The sequence below is a fragment of the Lithobates pipiens genome, unplaced genomic scaffold, assembly GCF_037356315.1.
Source record: "Lithobates pipiens isolate NorthernLeopardFrog02 unplaced genomic scaffold, aLitPip1_a1.2 Scaffold_19, whole genome shotgun sequence".
NCBI classification, from domain to species: domain Eukaryota; kingdom Metazoa; phylum Chordata; class Amphibia; order Anura; family Ranidae; genus Lithobates; species Lithobates pipiens.
The window spans coordinates 435,775,620-435,798,099 of NW_027507764.1; the positions used below are offsets into that span (position 1 = coordinate 435,775,620).

At 38.1% G+C, this 22,480-nt stretch overlaps 1 protein-coding gene across 2 annotated transcripts in view; it reads right to left on the reverse strand.

The window, feature by feature from the left end:
• NOL4 (nucleolar protein 4) overlaps positions 1–22,480 on the reverse strand; it is a 389,605-nt gene that overhangs the window by 38,113 nt on the left and 329,012 nt on the right. Inside the window, exons 8-9 of one of the 2 annotated variants that reach the window (XM_077492630.1) lie at positions 20,353–20,544; positions 2,397–2,510 (exon numbers count right to left, since the gene is read on the reverse strand). In XM_077492630.1, coding sequence (XP_077348756.1) covers positions 2,397–2,510; positions 20,353–20,544 — 306 coding nt within the window. The remainder of the gene's footprint in view (positions 1–2,396; positions 2,511–20,352; positions 20,545–22,480) is intronic. The other variant, XM_077492631.1, reaches the window with a different exon arrangement.

Consider the following 22,480-nt stretch of genomic DNA (forward strand, 5'->3'; position numbering starts at 1 on the left):
TACTAGACAGTGTAGTTGCCTAGTTAGCCTAGACCCTAGAGGCTCCCAGAGGAGAGAGTGGGGTGTAACTATAGCTAGTGAGGTAGTGTCAGTCCTGCCCCTGCTGGTGTAGGGAATCCTGGGAAAGAGAACTCGGTATATATATATGTAGTTCGGCAGATGACTGCTTCTTGGTCACTATGTGAATCATTGCAAAGAACAGGCAACAACAAAACAAAGATGTAATCTTTAAGACTCTACTATCTGGGAGCTGCCACTTGGGGAGAAAGCAGGGAGGAAAAGTGCAGGACTGTTATGACAACTCACATCCCCTTTTTTATGGAATGTAGGACTCTGGGAAACCCCCTAAAAAGTTATAGGCTCCTCCACTCAGCTCTCTGCTTGCTATTGCTTTCCATTGTTGTTTGCAACTTAAAAGAATTGTGCCACCACCTCTGGGGTGAGTGAAGCATGTAAATAGCTCTCCATTCAGTAAAATGGTAAAGGGCATTTCTGCTGTGAATGCCTCTTTCTCCTAACCCCTGATATGAGAACAACTCCTGGAACTTGTTCCCAATCAGCAAAGCAGGGTGCATTGGTTTAGAGCTTGCAGTAGTGCAGTAGGTGTGCAAAGGACTGTCAGCAGGTACTGATTAGGCCAGGACAGGTTTCCCTGCAGATGTCCCACCCATAAGAGAGACAAGGATAGTTCTCCCGATGAGCTAGTCTGGTGTGGACTCCTCATTCTCCTAACCTCTATAAGGGAACATCTCCTGGAAACAGAACTTGTTCTCAAGGGGCAAATCGGGATGCATTGATGTAAGGCTTAAAGTAGGTGTGCAAAGGACTGTCATTAGGTACTGGTTAAGCCAGGACAGGTTTCCCCCACAAGCAAGGAAAAGCAAGATAGTTCCCCTGGGAAGCCTGTGTCCATGGTATGCTACTAAGACAAGGTCACTTCCCCTTGGTCAGGTAGGAATGGGTTAAAGAGTGAACATGCGACACTACAGTATCAATGTAACAACCAGCCATTCAGCAGCCTGACAATGTTTCAGTCTCTTTTAACATTTCCTTCTAATATAATCATAAGCAAGGACAGAGACTCCACTAATATAGAAAATGTTTCACATATGCAGTAGTGGGAAATATTAAACCCCTTGCTGTTTTGCAAGTAGAATTCTAATTGCATTTTGTATTATTTAGTGAGCAAGCTCAGTCTGGTGAGTCACTGTACTGTCCCCATTTATACAGTTATAATTCTGGGCTTTGCAAGATGTACGCTTTGAACATTCTGGATCAGGCTGATACAGAAGGTGAGTCATCATACTAGCCTCATGAAGACACCTTCAAGTATATTATAGCAGAAAAGTTTACAAAGAGTTTTTAAATCTAACTTGATCCTCAGCGCACACCGAGCCTGTTTAATTCTGGTAACTATTTTATGTATTATTGATTGTTTCCCTGCTATATTCCCATTTCAGAATTTATTATACTTGGTCTTCCATTGCTTGTTTCTTGCTCATATACTCTGAACATCAAGAGACACTTAGACATGATTTATTTCCATTATGTTATACATTAGCTTTTATGTTATAGGGTGCCACTATATTGGTAATAATACAAAGGAGATCATTGTTTTTTAACTCTCATTTTACTTTAGTTGATGTAGGATTTCATCTGCAGAGATTATAAATTACATCTTATATCATAAATATAAAGTGGTCCAGATATTGGAATACAATTATTTCTTATGTAAGAAGACAACTATATATTGCATGCTCTAAACCACATGTTTTAAAGTAGCACACAGACCATGAAAAATAGGGCTGTGGCATTTACTATCCAAGGGAGTAGCATAGCATTACTATTCCTTTTTACACTTTTAATAAAGTCCACCCCATTTTATAGCTAGCTTCACCCACTCAATTGGGGGGGGGGGGGGTTACTAAAACTGGAGAGTGCATAAAGGGGTGCAGCTGTGCATTGTATTCTATTGTATTGCTTCTAACTTCAGCTTGGTCAATTAAGCTTTGACAAAAATAAATAATACTGGAACTGACTGTTTTTCTGACAGATTTTGCACACCCCCATTAAAGTAAATTGACCCCACTTAGTCTAAAAAAATTATATAATTGCTTTTAGGTGGACAGTGTGAGAGGGAGAAAAAGAAGGAAGAAGAGAACTAATGTGAGGGAACTAAAGGAAGAATAAAAATAAAAATAAAAGAATTAAATAAAAAAAGGGAAGAGAAGACAAAGTGAAGAAACAGAGAAAGAAAGGGGAAGGAATGGAGGAGAGGAGATAGGGAAAGAAGAAAGGACAGAACAAGGATGTAGAATACATACTGTATGTTGGCAAATACATATGCATTCCACAAAAAGGAAAGTACACCATGTTAAGTATCTGCAAAATGTTACCTGCTGCCTGTCTAATCTCATTCTCTTAGCGGCGTTCCTGCTTTCACTTTCACAAGCAGAAGCCAAGATACTTTCTGCTACAGCGGATGTGAGGTGTGAAGGTATAGGCCGAGACTGTAAAAGAACACAACATATATAAAAACAAGATTAACGAGCTGCTCACAGAAAATAACTATACAATGTGTTAAGGCTATGTACTGAAATGTTATTTTACAGTGCACATAAACACAACAACAACTAAAAGGGAAAAAATGAAACAGATGGTAAAAATGAAGACTAGAAACACAAGTCCTTCACCGGGCATGTGAAATAGTGACATTCTGGGCTTAGCCCCTAGAAAGTAATTGAAATTCTTTAGGCATGATTTAAGAGTGTCCTTGGCTTGAAATTACAATGTTCATTGTCTTTATGTATCAAAATGATGCATAGAAAACAAAAATTAATCTAAAATGCTATACTAAGGAAATGTATGACTGGTTAGAAAGAAGGAATAGAAGCACAGGCCCTTACTTCAAATGGAAAGGTCTCCATTGTAATTTATATGTTACCTGAAGTAATACTGTTCAAGAAATTGTTCAGCATAAATGCTACAAATACAGTTAATAACTCCACATCTATTTAGTTTGTTCACACAACAGATTTGTATGTCATTGATTCTTTTAAATTGAGGAGCACATGGTTTTAAAAGCCTGACTGAGCTGAGGATTGCAGCATCATCTGATGATGAAGATCCTTTCCCCTGCAGGTACTGAATCTATGAAATCTCAGGCATCAAATTCTCCTGTGACCATGCCAAGTGAAAACATCTTTGACTTTCGTATTTAAGTAGACGACATGTCGTTTTTGGGAAGAAGATCACAGGATCAAAGTGTGACAATTAAATAAAGATATATGTAAGTCTCCTCTGTGACCCTACTATTATAAATTTTCCTAATTTACAATTTTTTTAATAGTTTAATTTGTTCTTGCGCCAATGAATTTTACAACCTAATGCCCATAGAACAATTACCCAGACACTCACACACATTTTTTGGGTCTAGGGTGATTGTAATCTGTTAATCTGCCATTACCATGGAAGATCTGACAATGTGCTACAATGCTAATGATTGCATCACACTGCCTATTTAATAATTTGCTACTTAATCTCAGTTTACCTCTATAATAATTTGCACATGTATCCAGAACTTGTCTTGTTAATTTTGGATAAATGCAAATTATATCAAAACATGGAGACTATTAGGAACTCTAGAGAAACAAAACTTCCCAGGCCTCCCAAATATAATAAAAGTGATCATCTCATTAAGCAACTGTTTCATTTAGTAATAATTTACATTAACACTATTCTCATTTTTCAATAATCACATGACTGATTTGTCCAGGGTCACATGCATATATGTTTTATTGCATTAAATAAATTAACCAGTTAGTTATATAAACATATTAAATGTATCACTCCAGGGGCAAATTACTGGGAAAAAAATGTAAAGACATAATGAGTGTCAATATGAAAAGCCGTTGGGTAATATTGGCCTTTCTGTAGTCTTTTCAAAATCACCTTGCTAAAACATTAGGATGATAAATATTTAGCAGCAGACAATTACAGGTCAAATCTAAGTAATTAATACAATGCCAGAGGATAACCACAAGCCCTGTAACTCTAAACAGGACTCAGCTAATTGTCTCTTATACCTAAATGCATGTACACATTATTCTAGCAATTTTTGTTATGTAATGATAATGTTCTGTAAGGAGCATTTAAAAAAAAAATACTATGGTGCTTTCATATCTTACCACAATATAAAGTATAACGTATAGATAAACTGGGCTATAAAAAGGAGTATACAGATCTTAATCTAACCTTGTGGTGTGGTCAGTGCTAGTCTAGTCTGGTACCAGCTACATCTTCTTTGCTATGTGTATTAGACCACTATATCCTGTTTCATTGTGGTAATTACACTAATATTTATACAATGTATAGCGTTGGTTGCTTATACACACACACACTGTATATATATATATATATATATATATATATATATATATACATAATATATATATATATATATATATATATATATATATATATATATATATATATATATATATATATATATACACACACATATATATATATATATATATATATATATATATATATATATATATATACACACAAGAATTAGAATGAACAGCTGATAGTGAACGCTTCACAACAATTAGATCTAGTAGAATGAAAGGCTGATTGTGTTCTCTTTACTCCTAGTCACCACTTCTTTTCATTTCCAATAATTCCACTGCTAACGTACTAGAAACACTCATATACCACAAGATATGGGGTCCATGGAACTTGTAGACAGCTGTTTTTTTTGCATGCAGTGCTGGGAAAAGGTCCTGTGGTACCTAAGGTGGTGATGACAATTCCCACTCATGCCCCACCTTCCAACAAGCTTAGTCGAATGAAGTGTGCACTTCTGTACATATAGGAGGGAGGTGGTATGACACGCTTAGGTTTTTGTGATTTATTCATAATAAGTATGAGAAAGAACAGAACCGGGATTTCATCCCATAATGATAACCAAATTCTATTCTTCCATCTCTAAACTAAGGTGCTGGGGCATAGTCCTGTAGTACACAAAGTGACAATGGCAGACTGAGTTTTTCTTTACTTCCCTTTTTTTAGCATGTGTAGCAACATCCACCCCAAATAAAAAAATAAATAAAAAAACACCAGACATAACACTAGTATCCCCAAAATGAAAAAAGACTACAAGCTTCCCACTCTTTCTGCTACCTAGAGTATCTGGTGGCTGCTTCCAGAAGACAGGCCAACTCAAAATGACCTTCAATCAGTATGGGGAACCAGGTGCAAGGTTATATGCACCTTACACCTGCTTCAATCGAGAGGTGAAGAGTTTTCAGACCACCAACCACAAGATAATTGTGACAATCACAACAAATGTAGCCCAAAACAAAGAAATTAGTACTACTCAAATGCCCCCCAGACCTGTGTCAGTTGGATCAGCATGTGAATAGACTGATGCAAGAAAGACAGAATCAGCTTGCTAGGCTCTAGTAGACTTCAACAAAATGGTGACTGTCTGCACACAGACACCGACTCCCTGTTACATACATACTGTATTTGCTGGCGTATAAGACTACCTTTTACACTTAAAAAAAATGCCCAAAAATCGGGGGTCGTCTTATACGCCGGGTATACAGGTATACAATGCTGCCCGATGGATGTCAGCCCCCAAATGTCTGCTAATACTGTATGTGGCTGCAGCTACAAACAGTATACGCCGTTGAGCCAATCCCAGCGAGCGATGTATTCTATTAAGAGAGAGAGAGAGAGAGACAAAGGCTGACGATGCTACAGCCTCTGCCAATCCAAGCAGGTATTCATTAAAATAATACACCGCTCACCATACTTCCCTGGGTAAATCCATTCACTGATCTCCTACTACTATACATCCTACTGTTTGCCTTTGAGGTCCCAGGCACCCAAGAGGGACAGGTAAATCTGGGGCATATGACAGGGGGGTTATTAAATGCATTTTGGTGGACAATTCCCATAGAATGTAACCCAAAAGTGGTATATGTTTGGTTAGTGAAAAATTCTACTTTCCAGTGTTGTGGCATTCAATAGATCTTTTTGTGTTATTATTGTTTGATTTACTTTATGACATATCACAGCATGGTGGATGAGTAGTTGGCATTCTTGCTTTGTATTTTTTGTTCGTTCTAATGTTTTTTTTAAATGGTGTTACCTCAGAAGGGGGGTAGTCTTATACCACGAGTATTGCCCAAAACCTATGTTTTCACTTGAAAAATAGGGGGTCGTCTTATACGCCCAGTCGTCTTATACGCCGGCAAATACGGTACATACATCGAAGAAAATAGCTAAAAAATGGCTTCAGCTCCCATTCTCTACCTGTACAGAACTTATCACATGCATTTTGCCCTTTTCAGAGCTTAATTGTAGAGGGCTTTACCCATCTCATTCATATTTATGCACCAGAGAGTAGGTGTCTGTGTGCAGATGGTCACCATTTTGTTGAAAATTGCAACAAATGTTATTGAATAAAATACAAATCCCCTGCTCTCCACTGTTCACTAAGCTCTACTTCCCCATATTTAATCCTATACTGGTATACCGTATAAAGAATTTTCTTTAAATGCATGATTAGGATTGCTCTACCAGCCAAGAAAGATGTCCTTTCAATGACTTTACCTTTTGTGAGGCAGGATATATTAAGGCCAATCTCTAATTTATTTTGAATAAAGCAAATCTCTGTGACCAAACCCAAAGAACCGATAAGGAATAAGTAAGGAATAATAAGTAATTGGTGAATAGGAGGCATTTTTTTAATTTGAAGTTAAACTCCAGAAAAAAGCTAAATACACAGTTGATACTAGTACTGTAAAAAAAAAAAACCTGTATGAGTGAGAGTCTGGGGACCTTACTTCCCTTTGCTGCAGTTAACTAAAAAGACATAGATCATCTCTCGGTGGACAGTGAAGAAGCAGCAGATGTTCATCCCTCATTTATTCTGCTCTCTCCTCCACTGAGCCTGTTTCTTATAAGCAAATATGCATGCAGCATACCCGATTGGCTCCTAGTGCTTCCCCTCCCTATCCCATCTGAGCACTAACTGTATAGAAAATTTCAAGATGCTGATGCAAACTCAAATTCCAATACTTACACTTGCTGCATTTAAAATTCAATTCACAACTTTAATGAATGCATAACCGCATTTGTTTTTCGTTTTTTTTTTAATATCTGAGCATAATTTTGCTTTTCCTTGTTTTATTTTACCTCCTAAATTTTTAAGAAGTAGAGGTAGTATTTTACTGCATCAATCAGAAGCTTCACACGATCTTCAGTTTTAACGCAAACTTTTTGAAGTACTGGTGATGCAGAAACAATTGGTGCCCCAAAGTAGAGGACCCCCTTGCTATGGGGATGCTAACCCTTATGCCTTGTGTGCTGTGTCTTCTGGGAGAGCAGGTCAAGTTCATTTTCATTTTTGATAAAAAATTACCAAGCTACCAGCAGAGTTGATTTTGAGTTATTCCCTCGTCTGTAGCTTCTATGAACAAAGCAATCCTTACAATCACGAAGCTAGTTCAACCTCCCCATCAATGTTTACTATTATGCCATACTTGGTATACCTTTCCCCTGCCCCACACACAGTCCTTTGTGTGTCTTTAGCCTTATATCTAACACCACCCTCCCCAAGTTTCTTGTATCCTGCCAATGTCAAGATAAATTCTCCTAGTCAGAAGTGGTAACTAGGCAACACAATTAATAGTGTGAAGGGGCCACCTTGTTGGCATAGCGATACAGTCTATGAAAATCTTCTACATGATGAACTGCGCTATCTGCAGCATGAAGTATGTATATTGCTGGCTACTCTTGCCATATAACTGCCAAAGCATAGCATTTTCTTTTGTAACATTCTTTACATGCATGAAATAAGTAGAACTGCTGCATAAACCTAGTAATTTATTCCTTCCAACATTTATCTTTTTTGACGCTGCTTTGATGAAAGATTAGAGCTCTGCCCTTGAATGATCACTACAATTAGTATATTTGAAACTCTCCGCAGCCAAAGCCACATACTTTCCAATAGGAATGCTCATTAGAGCTTTTCCCTAATCCTTCATTTCTTTTAAGATGGCCCATTTTCATTTGTTATTTATTATTATTTTTGTTATTATTATTATTATTTTGTAATGATTTTTTTTTTTTAATGTTCTTATTTTTACTTGGTTTGTTTCATTTTCTCATAATCAAATTTTAGATTCAAACACATAGGATTTCCTATGTAGCAGTTATCTACTGTATATGCCAATGTAATGAATATCCTTAGTGAACGGCTTCTAGAAAATAATTCATAGGATAAGCAACAGAAGAGGAGTGTGCTGTTTTTTACCCTGAAAGTCTATTAATAAATAAGCAGACTTGCATTGAGGTATCAGGAGAAAGCATAGCAAGTATGTGTAATGAGCAAAAATTGCTACTACTGTGGAAATAATAGAAGCATAATTTACATGCAGAAACTAGTATGTTTTTAGTGAGTACACTTTATAAGCTATAATTGCATCCTTTACCTAATTTTGACACGCCTTTTTATATTTTAACAGATGTCTGTATGATATTTTTATGACGGCATTTTATATAAAGGTTTTGTAATGTTTACCTCTTGTGGCTGGGAATCAAAAAGCATCCATGTTGACTGCTGTGGTTTAATTTACTACAGAATAAGCCATATAGAGATACTGAGCATGATGTTTTTAGACCATCAGAGCAGAGAGGAACAGAAAGCACAATCACTGCGCAGCGCAGCTCAGCAGGATGCAGAGCAGCGTGTTTAATTACCAATTATGGTTACCCCCTGTGCATATACAATACATTGACTAATACACAGAAAAGTTTACTTTTTGGTCTCATACATATGTACAAAAACTTTAAAAAAAGGCTATAAATTCCTTTTTATTCTCAAAGAGTTTTCATATTAAATTGGAACAGACAAATGATTTTTATTTTACCTGTCTGGTTATTTATCTCAAATTGCCAGATTGATAGTGGAAGAGCATCTATGATGAAACAAATGAGTGGGCTCTGTCTTCGATGACATCTGTTTGAAAATGCTAGTTGCTTGGCCGTATCTAGCTTTTTTCTACATTTTCAATACATTTGTAGTCACTGACCCAGAATAAGTATGTAGTAACTGAGATCAGAGTAAAGTCAAGGCTCTTTATCGTCATACTTGTTCTTGGTCACTAACTCAAAGACGTATATTGAAGCCAGGAGATCAGCCATAAGGCCTGGTTCACACTTTGATTTTGAGAGCACAAGTCTCATGACCTGTAGAAATGAATGTTTCCCTATGAGAGCTGTCTTTACTGGTCTGACTTGGGTCGGTCCGTCTTTGGAAAAGGTTCCTGCACTACTTTGGTGAGACTTCTGTCTGATTTCAGCCCATAGAATTGAATGGAAATCGCATCTTAACTGATCTGACTTGTGACATGTAACTTGTGCTCAGCGGCAATGTTAGCAATGCAAAATGTATAAAAAATAAAATAAAAAATGGCGCGTTGTCCCCCCCAATCCATACCAGACCCTTATCTGTGCATGCAGCCCTGCAGGCCAGGAAAGGAGGGGTGGGTGAGCGTCCCCCTCCTCCTGCACTATACCAGGCCACATGCCCTCAACATGGGGGGGTGCTTTGGGGAAGAAGGGGCTGTGCCCCCCGCCCCAAAGCGCCTTGTCCTCATGTTGATAGGGACAAGGATCTCTTCCCCACAACCCTGAGCAGTGGTTGTGGGGTTCTGCGGGCAGGGGGCTTATCAGAATCTGAAATGGGGCCCCCAGATCCTGCCCTTCATGTGAATGAGTATGGGGGACATAGTATCCCTGCCCATTCACCCCAAAAAAAGTGTAGTATAACAATAAACATAAGGCGGTTTTTGACTAGTCCTTTATTAAAACATATTAATGTCCGCCGATGTAGATCCAAGGTCAATCACAATGGCCGCTGCTGCCAACCCCATAGAAAAAAAAATGCTCCTCCCCCGATGAATGCTCCCATGTTCTGGCAGATCCAGTATCTGACAGTTCTTGAAGAACTATGGGGCGTGGCCATGCGGTAATGTAACCCAGAGAACCTGCCCCTTGTAACATCACCATACCGGGCATGATGAGTCCGTGACATCATAAAGGGGTGGGGGTCTCCGGGTGTCATCTCCAGATGGCCACGCCCCAAATTTATATAAGAACTGTCAGACAACAGAGCTGATAAAATGGTGGGAGCCAGTGTCGGAGATTTTTTTTCAGATTGACATTGGAGCTACCACAGGGGACATTTTTAATAAAGGACTGACTTTTTTTTTCCACTACACTGTTTTTTTTTTGGGTGAATGGGTAGCGGTGCCTATACTCATTCACATGGGGTTGGCCAGGATGTGGGGCCCCCTTTCTTAAAGGAGGCTTCCAGATTACAATAAGCTCCCTGCCTGCAGACCCTCACAACCAGTGCCCAGGGTTGTGGGGAAGAAACCCTTGTGGGGGGGGGGGCGTTTGCATGTCCCCTCCCTTTTCTGACCTGCCAGGCTGCATGCTCCCATAAGATAATGGACTAGTATGGATTTTAGGGGGGACCCAATGCTGTATTTTTTGGCATTTAAAAAAAAAAAATTTGGCATGAGGTTTCATCCATACCAGAACCAAATGAATTTGATTGATCAAAGGACAAGTCACACTCATCTCAAAGTTGGATGAAAATCAGATCCTGTTCATTAAAGTCGAATGGACGTCAGACTGAAAGTTGTGCAACTTTTGTGTCGCAACAGTGTGAACCAGGCTTAACAGTTTCCTGGCTTTTGGAAAACAAGGTAAGCAGCGACACTTTACATATTTCTTTTATGACAAGAAATTTGAGATGCTATTGCTGATTATCATCTGAAAATGCTAACTGTTGGTGAGTCTCTAAATTCAGAGACTCTTTTTGACTGGCCCAGATCAAGTATGCAGCCAGTGATGTCACAGGGTAGTCAGAATTACTGTTCTGTATTTTTGTTCTAGGTTAGTGAATCAAAAATGATTCATGCCACAGAATCACCATGACAGCCAGGCAAGTAATATTTTATTTTATTCAAAGTTCTTCTATTATTTTTTGCTGAATGCTACGATAAACACTGCAAAGTCTATTCTAAAAGCCAATGTTTTCCAGTGCATACAAAACAGGACCTGGATGATATATTAAAGTTCACCATGTACTTCTCTGCACTTTCAAGCTAGTTGAAAAGCTGCTGGCATGTACAGTTTACGGGGGCTGCTGGCCCTCATTCACCTTTAGTTGCTGACATTACCTACAAAACTGTTTAATTGGATTCCTTAATTTTAGAGTTGCACTAGGAACAATAGTCAGGGCTGCTCAGAGTGCTAATTGAAAAGCACTTCAGAAATAAATGTAAAAATAAAAAATTAAATCCTCAGAGTGAGAAAGGCAGCTTTCGAAGCTATGCAATTCATGGTAACAGCTCAGGCAGAAGAGGTTTACATAAGGACATTTTTCTACACTCATCCTATTTTAAAACCTTTCAGCTATAATTTTCCTGAGAGGACATGCTGTGAAAGTGAGGTTATTTGAAAATAATGGTATCCAGTACCCTAGATTCTTTACACTTGTATATTTACTTTATTTCCTACTAGTACAAGAGTCATCTGAATTGTCCCTTTCAATCATTGACAAGCCTACGTTTCTATTTCTTAAATATCACACCACTGATCCCCTAGTCATCAGTAGAATGGAGTGGGGTAAAGGGTAAGATGTATCTACTTTTTACCCGCTTACATTTTTATTTAATAAGGAAGAAATAATATGTTAAAGCCAATAACCAACAGCAACCAATCAGATGTCATCTGTCATTTCTACGACACTAAAATGTCATATGCTAGAATCTGATTGATCATGGGTGGGAGCTGGCAAAAGAGAGAGCCCTAGAAATAGTTGTTTTCTTTTTCAACCCACACAACTATTCATACTAAATAGAGTATATTGTACCCCCCCACAAAAACTGTTCTATGTGTATTGGGGGGGGGACGGGGGAAGGTGCTCCGTCTGACCTGTTTCACATGCTGTGAAGGTGAGCCTAAAGCTGTATAATACCTATGATACCACTATTGTCCTAGATCCTCTTCTTTGTATGTTGAGAGTGCTAGGCCAGGAGACACTTCTAGACACAGCTCCTGCGGCTAGATTCCTGTTCTTGGCCCAGAAAAAGACAACCTTGAAGCGGTTATTCCCCCACCTTCCTACTTTTGAGGAATAGAGACACAAAATCAATACTATCCTGCACAGGTAAAAAATTATCTTTAAGTTTAGGCTCTTGGTTATCAATGCCAGGTCTGGCACCTGATAGCAGAAACTTTTTTTCCAATCTAGTAAAAAAAGAACTATATATATATATATATATACATATATATATATATATATACACATATATATATATATATATATATATATATATATATAATAATGTTCATGACCAAACCAAGTACATGTTATGATACTGTAATTTTAAGCTACTTAATATACAAATCTTGTTATGGGTACAATTTAGATGTTTGATTTTGGGAAATAAATGCAACACTGAACTCATTCAAGACCACTGTGGATTGGTTTTATCGTATGTTACAAGTTTGTATTACAAATAGAGAAGCTTATTATCTGAGATCAACTTTAGAACTTCAATGGATATGTGGCAAGCTGTGTTGCTCTGTACCTTATGATTTAATGCAGTTGCAATATTCAGCATTGTACCCTTGATACCCAGGGGTAACAGACCAGAAATGTTAACTGTATGTTGTATGTGCTTAATGAAACAAAACCAATAAAAAAATACCTAAAGAAAATCTGGTGGCTGTAAGTATTTATACATCAGAGAATTTGCACTGTGTTGTTAAATGAAGGCCTTACTCCATATCTCAAAAGCTATTTGAACTGCTGAAATCATGTAAGATCTAAACTACTACGGATATTTTTTGCTCAGTAGCTTAAGAATAATCCTTTGTTGACAAGTGTCTCATTCAAACCATGAAGCCAACGACAGGCTGACTTCAAGCTAGTGATCTATAAAAAATACACAAGGCCACACATAGGCCTTAGCTTTTTGTTGGATTTTCTATATAGTAAGAAAGAGTTAGAAACATCAGCAAGGGCCTTGTTATGGTCTGTCTTTCCTTTGCTTCCTGTCTTCAAAACATGGCAGCTAATAAGTGGAAATGTTCTCAATGGAGAAATTCCACATATTATTTTTCACAAGGACATTTGTCTCAGTTGGAAAATGTCCGCTCGCTTTCCAGTGACAACTGTAAAATTTAGGATTTTTCCTTTGTGTTCCAGTGACAATTGTCATAAGGTTAAGAGTCAATCTCTCCATAGTGGACACAGGTAGTATGAAAAACAGACCTCACTGCTATTTTATACTAGTAATGTTTTTGCTGCATTTTTACTTCAAATGATCAAAATAGAAAAAATTACCAATCAAATAAAATACATTACTATTACATTACTATGAAGCTATACACATGACTGTAAGCCATTCTTACTTCTGGGTTTAAATGTTTCTTCACCAGAAGCAGGTTTTTCATTTCAATGAAAGGACCATATCTATTTGGATTTTATTTTTCTACAGTCTTCTAAAGTAAAAACATTTTTGTTGAAAGTTCTCAAACATTTTAATGTTGAGCAGGTGATGGGCTGAATATTCATTGATTTATTTAGATCTGATGGATGGCCACCTGGCATGGCCATAATAGCATAGTATGACCGTGTGTATGCTCCATCGGAATTTAGCTGGCTGAATTCCCGCCAGCAAGAATTTCAGAGAATGTTCTCAAATTTCCAGACGGAAAAACTTTCTATCAGAAATTCTGATCGTGTGTATGCAATTCCGACACACATAAAATCACGCATGCTCAGATTCAACTACGAGACAGAAGCTACTGGCTATTGACTTTCCTTTTTCTAGTCCCGTCGTACATGTTGTACGTCACTGCGTTCTTGGTGGTCGGAATTTGGTGTGACTGTGTGTAGGCAAGACAGCTTGATTTAGTCGGGAAAACCATCAGACCTTTTTCCGACCGTAATTCCGATCGTGTGTACGCGGCATTAGTCCTTCATTTGTTTCGTATTTTGGAGAATTACTTTGTTGGTCATTTGTTAGATGCCACAAAATGTATGAAATGCCCTTATAACAATGGGAGTCCTGTGCCCACTGTTAAACTAACTAAAATAAATCTAATTATTTCAATGCTTGTGGGTTGTTTCTGGCTCTCGCTTTTTTCTATTTCAGGTCATTCTTCTCAACTTTTACTAGCAAAAAAGCTGCAAGAAAGGGGACGGCAGTTTCTGGGAAGAATTGACAGCAGCTGTCAAAGGTGTGTTTGGTGGCAATCTTTTCATCAGCGTTAAGGTATCCAATCTGTGTTTGGATCTCCAGGCGTTCCTGTCAGTAAAAGGATGTTCATTCAAGCCTCCTTTTATAGTTAACCTTTGTTCTTTTTACAGGTTGGTGGGTGAGTATTGTGGGGTGTACAATGCCATGGAGATTCCTCTGCTTGCAATAAAATGTGTAAAACTTAATTATAGCAATGGTAGGGCTTGGTGATCTCCAGAAGACACAAATGCCAGAGGACTTACGGCAATGAATGATTTATTTGAGCGGTACATTTATTCTACATCAGGAAAAGACCCCATACACACTTTTGTCTTCAGAGTTACCTAAACCATATAGTATGAGGTAAAACCTTAATGACGCATGCACATGACCGGACTTTCTGGCAGACTAGGTCCGACGGTCTTCCCGACTGACTTTTCAGCGGAGTTCCGACGGACTTCCAAACGAACGGACTCGGCCACACATGAATGGACTAAGTCCATTCAAAAGTCAATAGCCAGTAGCCAATAGCTTCCCTTGCATCGTATTTTGTCCTTTTTAGGAATTGAGTCCCTCGGACAGATTTGAAAACATGTTCTATTTCTAGGTCCGTCGGATTTTTAAAATGAAAAACGATCAGAGTAGCCCACACACGTCTAACCTAGTTTGCCAGAAAGACCGGTCATGTGTACGCAGCATTAGAGTTTCAATTTGTATGCAAGCAGGCAGGCCCTTGCACTACATGGTTTTGGTAAATCTGATGACAAAAACCTGCAGAAAATCTAATAGTGTGTATGGGGCTTAAGAGATCTCCCTATATGAATACTTTTTGGTTTAGCATCCTGAGCAAGTTTATTGCATCATAGGTCAGCTCTCTGTAAGAACTGATGGTGCTGATTTACTGTTCAATGAGGAGGTTATAAGTGGAATGGTTACATAGAAAGCTGCATTGCTTAACCAGAAAGAGGAATTTCTCACTCAGGAACTACACATCACCTATCTGTCTCTACAAAATGTGTGCAAATCTCAAGTGTGGCTCTACAAGATAACAAATACTTTGGGAAGTAAAACGTTAAACATACTGTATATGTATTTCAATGTGTAGGTTAGCAATTTGCCTGGGGTTTTACTGTAATATGCCCTTACGATCTACAAAGCTATATACAAATCAGAAACATATCAGACAAATAACTGTTACACTGTAAATATGTGCTAATTTTTAAATGCAAGTCCATAGAGTGCCATTGTCATCAGGACCATCTTTCAATACTGAGATATTTGACTCTGATTTAATCTAAAAGTCTGAATAAATTAACAAAAATGATATTTGCATAGTCTCTTCTACTTCCCTCTTAAGTAATCATCAGGATCCCAGTTGTAGAGGATATACTGGATGCTACAGTATCAGTAAACAAAGCACTCAAAGCAATGTGATCCCTAAAAGGTTACAATTAAAAAATGATATAATTATAATTGGAATGTCCCCATGCACACAGCACAGCCCTCTGAACTATCCTCACATGCTCCACATACAATTTTGCCTCATACAAGCCTGCAGTCATGTTTATTATAAACTGTTTTACTTCAAACGATTCATTTTCTGCTTGGTGATTCTCTTTGTCTTCCATTTAAAATGTTTACTCATCATGCTATTAAACCTGACAATTTATGCTTGACTAGAATTGCAATGCTTCAACAGAAAACCACAAGGATGTTATTTTGATATTGTTCATCAACATGCTACGTTACCCCACGTTACAAAGAATAGAAATTAAAACATATTCAAATTGAATTCAGGAAATGGACCAGTGTGAATCATTATTCAGGCTCAATAATGTGAAATAATGTATAAAACATTTAGTTAACTTGTTGACTTCTGTGCAGCCCTACCACAGATCAATGTAGAGAAGAACATGCTTGATTTAAAACAATATATAACTCCAGACTTGCTGGTATCATTTAAAGTGAATGTAAGCACTATTGTTTGCAGAGCACAATTCTTTTAACAAAACCATTTTATACGTTTTCAAAAACCTGCAATACCATGCGATCTGGTGCAGTGTATTTTTGAAAAGTAGTACATGCACTACTTTTAGTACGATCCAGCGTGATTTGCACCACACAGGAATTGCACAGAAATGAGGACCACATTCTTGTGTGATTCAGTTGTGAACTGGCCCCTAAATTGTATTTAAAGCTATAACTTTTGACCAAGTTACAACTCCTGTCATGTCTTTACTGCTGCTTGCACCCCCACTAGAGACACTCATTCTTTCTATTTGTTCTTATTTCCTACAGTTATTGGAAGTGAGGAAAAATCCCCAAATTTAAGTTGGATTTTAAGAGTAAAGGGGAAATTCTCCAATGGCAACACTTGAAAATCTCCTTACACAAGCTGTCACCAGAACATCACTTTAATCGGTTCCCAGCTGGCTCACGTCTTTTTTTTTACGGGGGGGCATAAAGCCCCCCCCCACACGAAACCCCGTACGGGTACACGGTTCCCTTTAAGAGCCACCAGAGGGTGTCAGAGGCCACACGCAATTCCGTGCATGAGAGTCAGCGCAGGGATTTGTGTGTGTCAACACACAAATCCCTGTTCTGTCAGGGGAGAGGAGACATGTCCTTTGTTCCTATTAAGTAGGAACAACAATATGTCTCCTCCCCTAGTCAGTCCTATCCCCATACAGTTAGAACACACTGAGGGAACACACTCTTAACCCCTTGATCGCCCCCTAGTGTTAACTCCTTCCCTGCCAGTGACATTTATACATATTTATAGCACTGATCACTATATAAATGTCATTGGTCCCAAAAATGTGTCAAAAGTGTCCGATCTGTCCGTTGCAAAGTCGCAGTACCGCTAAAAGTCGCAGATCACTGCCTTTACTAGTAAAAAAATAATAATAATAAAAATGCCATAAGAATGCCATAATTCTTTCACATAGATTGTAGATTCTATAACTTTGTGCAAACCAATCAATATATGCTTATTATTACCAAAAATATGTAGAAGAATACACATCGGCCTAAACTGATGAAGAAATTTTTTCTGAAAAAATAATTGAGGATATTTTATTTTGGGGATGATTATTTTTTATTTTTTTCAAAATTGTTTCTTTTTTTGTTTATAGAGCAAACAAAAAAAAAAGTGATCAAATACAACCACATAAAAAACTCTGTGGGAAAAAAGGATGCAATTTCTTTTTTTTTTGGGGACAGCGTCGCATGACCGCGCAAATGTCAGTTAAAGTGACGCAGTGCTAAATTGTGAAAAGTGCTCTGGTCAGGAAGGGGGCTGAAGTGGTAAATCAATTTCTTCTCACTTCTTCCTGTCTACAATACAGGGTAGGAAGTAAAAAGAAATGTCTCCAATATGACATAGATGGCAAAAATATAATACAGGGGTGTAAACCATTCCCCATTCTATTGGAATGTTTTGGCATTAGGTGTTAGGTATACTTTAAAGTTTATATTGGTAAAGGGGGGTTACTAGTGGTGCCTGGATGTCATCTTCCTGGGATTACAAAACTACAGCTCTTATCCTCCCTTTTTGACAATCATATGACTGGAAATCCTCCAATGCTCTTGACTGTTCTGTCAATCAATAAAGGAGACATGGCAATAGGCATTACTGAACTTGGGATGATGTTGCTACATAACAATTGATGCAGCCTTAGGACATCCTTCTGGATGTCCTAAGGATGATCCCAGTGAGAAATGTTCAATCTTTACTTGGAAGAAGTAAGACATGCATTGTTGGAACTAAGACATGCTGATACAATAGGTAGACATCTATGGCAGTAAGACTGAAAATTTCCTCCTGGACAAGATGTACTGTATCCTTAAAAATAGACATATCAGCAAAAAAGATACTGAACACTAAATATAAAGTTAATGATTGTAGTGTCTTGTCACGTAATGTTTAAGGCTGGGTTCACACTGATGTGAATTGGATGCAGATTTCCCTGCATCAAATTCGCATAACAGGAGACTGTGACCGGCTCTCAATGGAGCCAGTTCACACAGCACCATTTCAGCCACAGAGAGGATGACACAAGGGTCCTGTGCATCTCTGGTTCTGTTTCAGGTCTGAATTCAGGTCAAAATCTGTCCCTGAAATGGAGAACAGGGACGCACCGGACCCCTGCTGTGAGCCGCATCCAAAGAAAATGTGAACCAGCCTTAAATAGCTAGTGCTTTTTAATATTATATATTCACTGTATAGCTGGATAGCATGAAGTTTAGATGAGAACCTGGCACTTTACAGATAGGAAAAATGATTCTACCTAACTAGGGAGTCTGTACATCCTTGAGTGTATAGTAAGGTAGTAATACTATACCAAGCTTGCCTTATGGTCCATAGCACTCACAATATGATATCCTTCAGTCTATCTCTAAACTCACATTTAATAAATTTTTTTTTAAATCCTATACTTCTCCTTCATGAAATATTTTTTACTATGTTTTTCTGCCTCCTTGTAATGTCCTCTGTATGTTCCCAAGCCTCTCCTTTTTCCTTTAACTTGTGTTTGTTTGCAATGAGCTGTGCACGTTAGTTCCGGTCATGTGCACTGCTCTGTGCAAACTACATATCCCATATTTTATAACCCATAGTCCCTAATCCATTTGGGAGCGAGAAAGAGAGGGTGGCTATCTTCCTACATACAGTAGGACCATGGAGAACAAATGTAGCCACCCCCTAACAGGATGTCAGATCATAGCAGCAAAAAAAGAAAATAATATGGAGATCTGGAGAAGGCTGAGAGCAATAGAAGGTACTTTTTAAGTTAGGAATACATACATAAATAGGTTTTTTTTTGTTTGTCAAGTTAAAGTGGTTGTAAACCCTTACAACCAACTTTGACCTACAGGTAAGCCTAGATTAAGGCTTACCTGTAGGTCCAAGAAATATCTCCTAAACCTACACGGTTTAGGAGATATTTGCCGAAAGACAGGCACCGTTGTCTAGGGCTCATGCGCCATAGACAGCGGCGCGCAGGCGCACTGAGCGGGAGTGACGCAGGAGTGACGTCATTGCGGCTTTGCCGAATGACAGCGGCGGAGCAGGGAGACCCACCGAGAAGATGGATGCTCCCGACTACAGGGGACAGCGGTGACTTCGCTGGCTCCTGTGTCAGGTAAGTGACACATAATGGATTACTATGCGATGCATAGTAGTCCATTATGCTTTACCTTTGCAGGGAATCAAAGAGGAAGTAAACCCATCAGGGTTTACATCCTCTTTAAAGCCCAACTCCAAACACCAGTGATGAATTTTGTGAATGGCCAAGTGTAAAGATGTGCGAAGACACAACACCAGCGCAATGTCTATTGCTAATGCAATTCTGAAGTTGCAGACTTGTAGCTGCATTATCCAGCTGAAATAAAAAGGCTAATTTTAAATCTTTCTATACAAATCTGAGATTCACTTACTACACTTCTAAGGTAACCACTTACTTAAAGCTCCAGAATATGAAAATACTGGTACCTGGAGTAAGGCTTCTGTCTAAAATTCCATAAAGTGGCGTTCCATGTTCAAACAGTTCATAGTCTGCACATACTTTCCTGCATGTTTAATCCTATGTTGGGTTTTATACAGAGTCTAATTTATTGTTACCACACGAAGCAGGGAGTAAAGGAGAAACATGCTATTAAAGGCAACCAAAATAAAGGTCTGTGCCAATTCCCATGAAACTACTGCTGGCACATTTAAAAGCAATCCAAAATGTAGCTAGTTGCAGGTTGGTCAGTACAATTATCTAAACAAAAGTTACCTTAAACTTGGAAAAACAAGACAGCCCTGATGAATAATAAGGCACAGGTGGTTTCTGTTCAAGGGTCAAATGGGGTAAAATTCAGGAATGATGAGAGGATTACAAAAAAAATAAAATAATGTTTTGATCTGATTGCACTGGGGATAAAAATAAAGACACTAAGATGAAAACAAAATAGTGCCATGAATTACATATGGGGTTTCTGATGGGCTTGATTTTACGTCAAAACTCACCATCTCAAAACCACTTCTTTTCATCCGCCTGCAGGACTTGAGGTAAGTGCGTATACGTTTTCTGGCACGCTCTTGGTACTCAGGAAATTGTCGCCTGCATGAGTCAATGATTGCCTGGATCTTTTCTTTGGGCTGCTTAGAGATAGGGACCATTCGGTCCAAGTTTTCATCTACAAACAGCCTGACAAACATCTGTTGGTAAGAGAGAGACAGAGGAGAAGGGATTGGAGGGGCTGCTCTTGTCTCTCTCATCTTACTACCACACCTTCCACAGAGACAGGAGTAGAGACTTTCCATGAAAACAATAATGTATATACAGAGATACATCATTCTAAACCGAGAACACTTCCTGGTGGAAATAATAATGGGATACACCAGCAGACAATAAACTATTAATGATGCAAAGAAAAAGGAATCCCAAAAAAAAGCATACTTTGAAAACTTTTTGTAATGTGCTCTGCATTGAGTTTATACTCCTAAATCAAACCACAGGCACAGACATTCACAGAGAATAAAGCACACAACACAAACACGACTGCAACACAGGAAACAAAAACATTGTGCACATTCCCTAAGGCAAAGGGGTAAAAGAAATTATAAAACTAAAAACAGCAACTAATTAAAGCTTGCACACTTTAGTACCTTACTTTTTATTATCAGAAGGTAAAGATTCATCCCATGCCAGGCCAAAGCTTGTTAGGACAGTCTTTTTATGACATAGACAGTAGTTAGGCAAGAGGTGCTACTGGTAACTTATTTAACACCTAACGCTAGCCTTTTTATTTTAGTTTTGCAGAAAGTAGAAATTAATTAAACTTTTTATTGGGTTTTTATTTCTGTCTGTGACAACATTGGGAAAATATTCCTGTTCCTCTGACACCCATACAAGAAATGGGGAGTGGGGGCATTACTCAGACAATGAAGTATAGACAGCAAGGAAAACATCCTCAGAAGTTGAAATGCTTCCTTAAAGATCATTTTGTCTTGATCCCTGCTGGGGAGATTTTTCATCCCTTCCTGTCCCGGAAGAATGTGAGGGGACATCTCCCATATAGGAAAACACATATGCCAATAACTTCCAAAAAGAGGTTCTAACCCTACCTTATTCTACACAAGATGATATAAAATATTTTGGCTGGAAGTGGGATTTAATCCTAGTTCATGTTATATTACCAGGTTTTAAAAGGCATGCTCACCTGTCACACCTACTCCTGTTTAAATATGGCTAATGTTATATAAAAAGCTTTAAAAATGCACATCAATACATAGTGTCCTGATCATTTCAAGTGAACCTGTGCAATAAAGAGTTTACAGATTTTGATCAAGCAGTTAAAGGATTTTAAAATAAACCATAATGCCTCTCTGTATCTATAAGCAGTGTGGAGAAATTAATTTACAAAACAGACACTGTGTTTTACTATGAGAACAGAATCTTGGCAGGATATCAGCCCTCTAATGTAAACACACAACACGTATTTCTAAGCTGTTAGAAAAGGACTGGAACCGCACTTCAGAGTTTTTGTTGCAAACTTTGAGAATGTTTGAGAATGAATAACGTTATATTAAAATCACATAGAAAGGTAAGAGGTAGCGTGTTTTAAAGCCTCTTTAATGTTTGTTAAGAATATGTAAATAATTTAATGTCCATAATCTGGACACAGGTGCACTTTAAGTGCAGGGCTCAAAGAGACACTGATCCTGTACCTTATACTGACTGGAATTCTCACCACACCCCACTTTTATTGCCATTCTAAAGCTCTACAATTTTCTACAGGGTAAAAACATGCTTATACTTTACGTTTATGTGGAGTACAGATTATAGGCATTTATACAAATATAATTTATTTACAGAGCAAATGGCATACATATTTAACTATTTGTAGGCATTAAAGACATGCCCTTAAAGCAAATCTTTTATAATTTTTTTTGAATATCGACACTTAGCTTCATAGCATGTGCTGTGCATTAGGGTTCCATGCATACTGTTATTTTAAGCTGAAGACAATTCAAACTTTCCCTGTGCAGCTGCTCTTCCCATTTGGGACATCACTGTAAAGCAAATACCTCAACTCACATGCAGCAAAGGATATGATCTAAACGTCTGCTATTCATTAGCTGCCTGTATGCT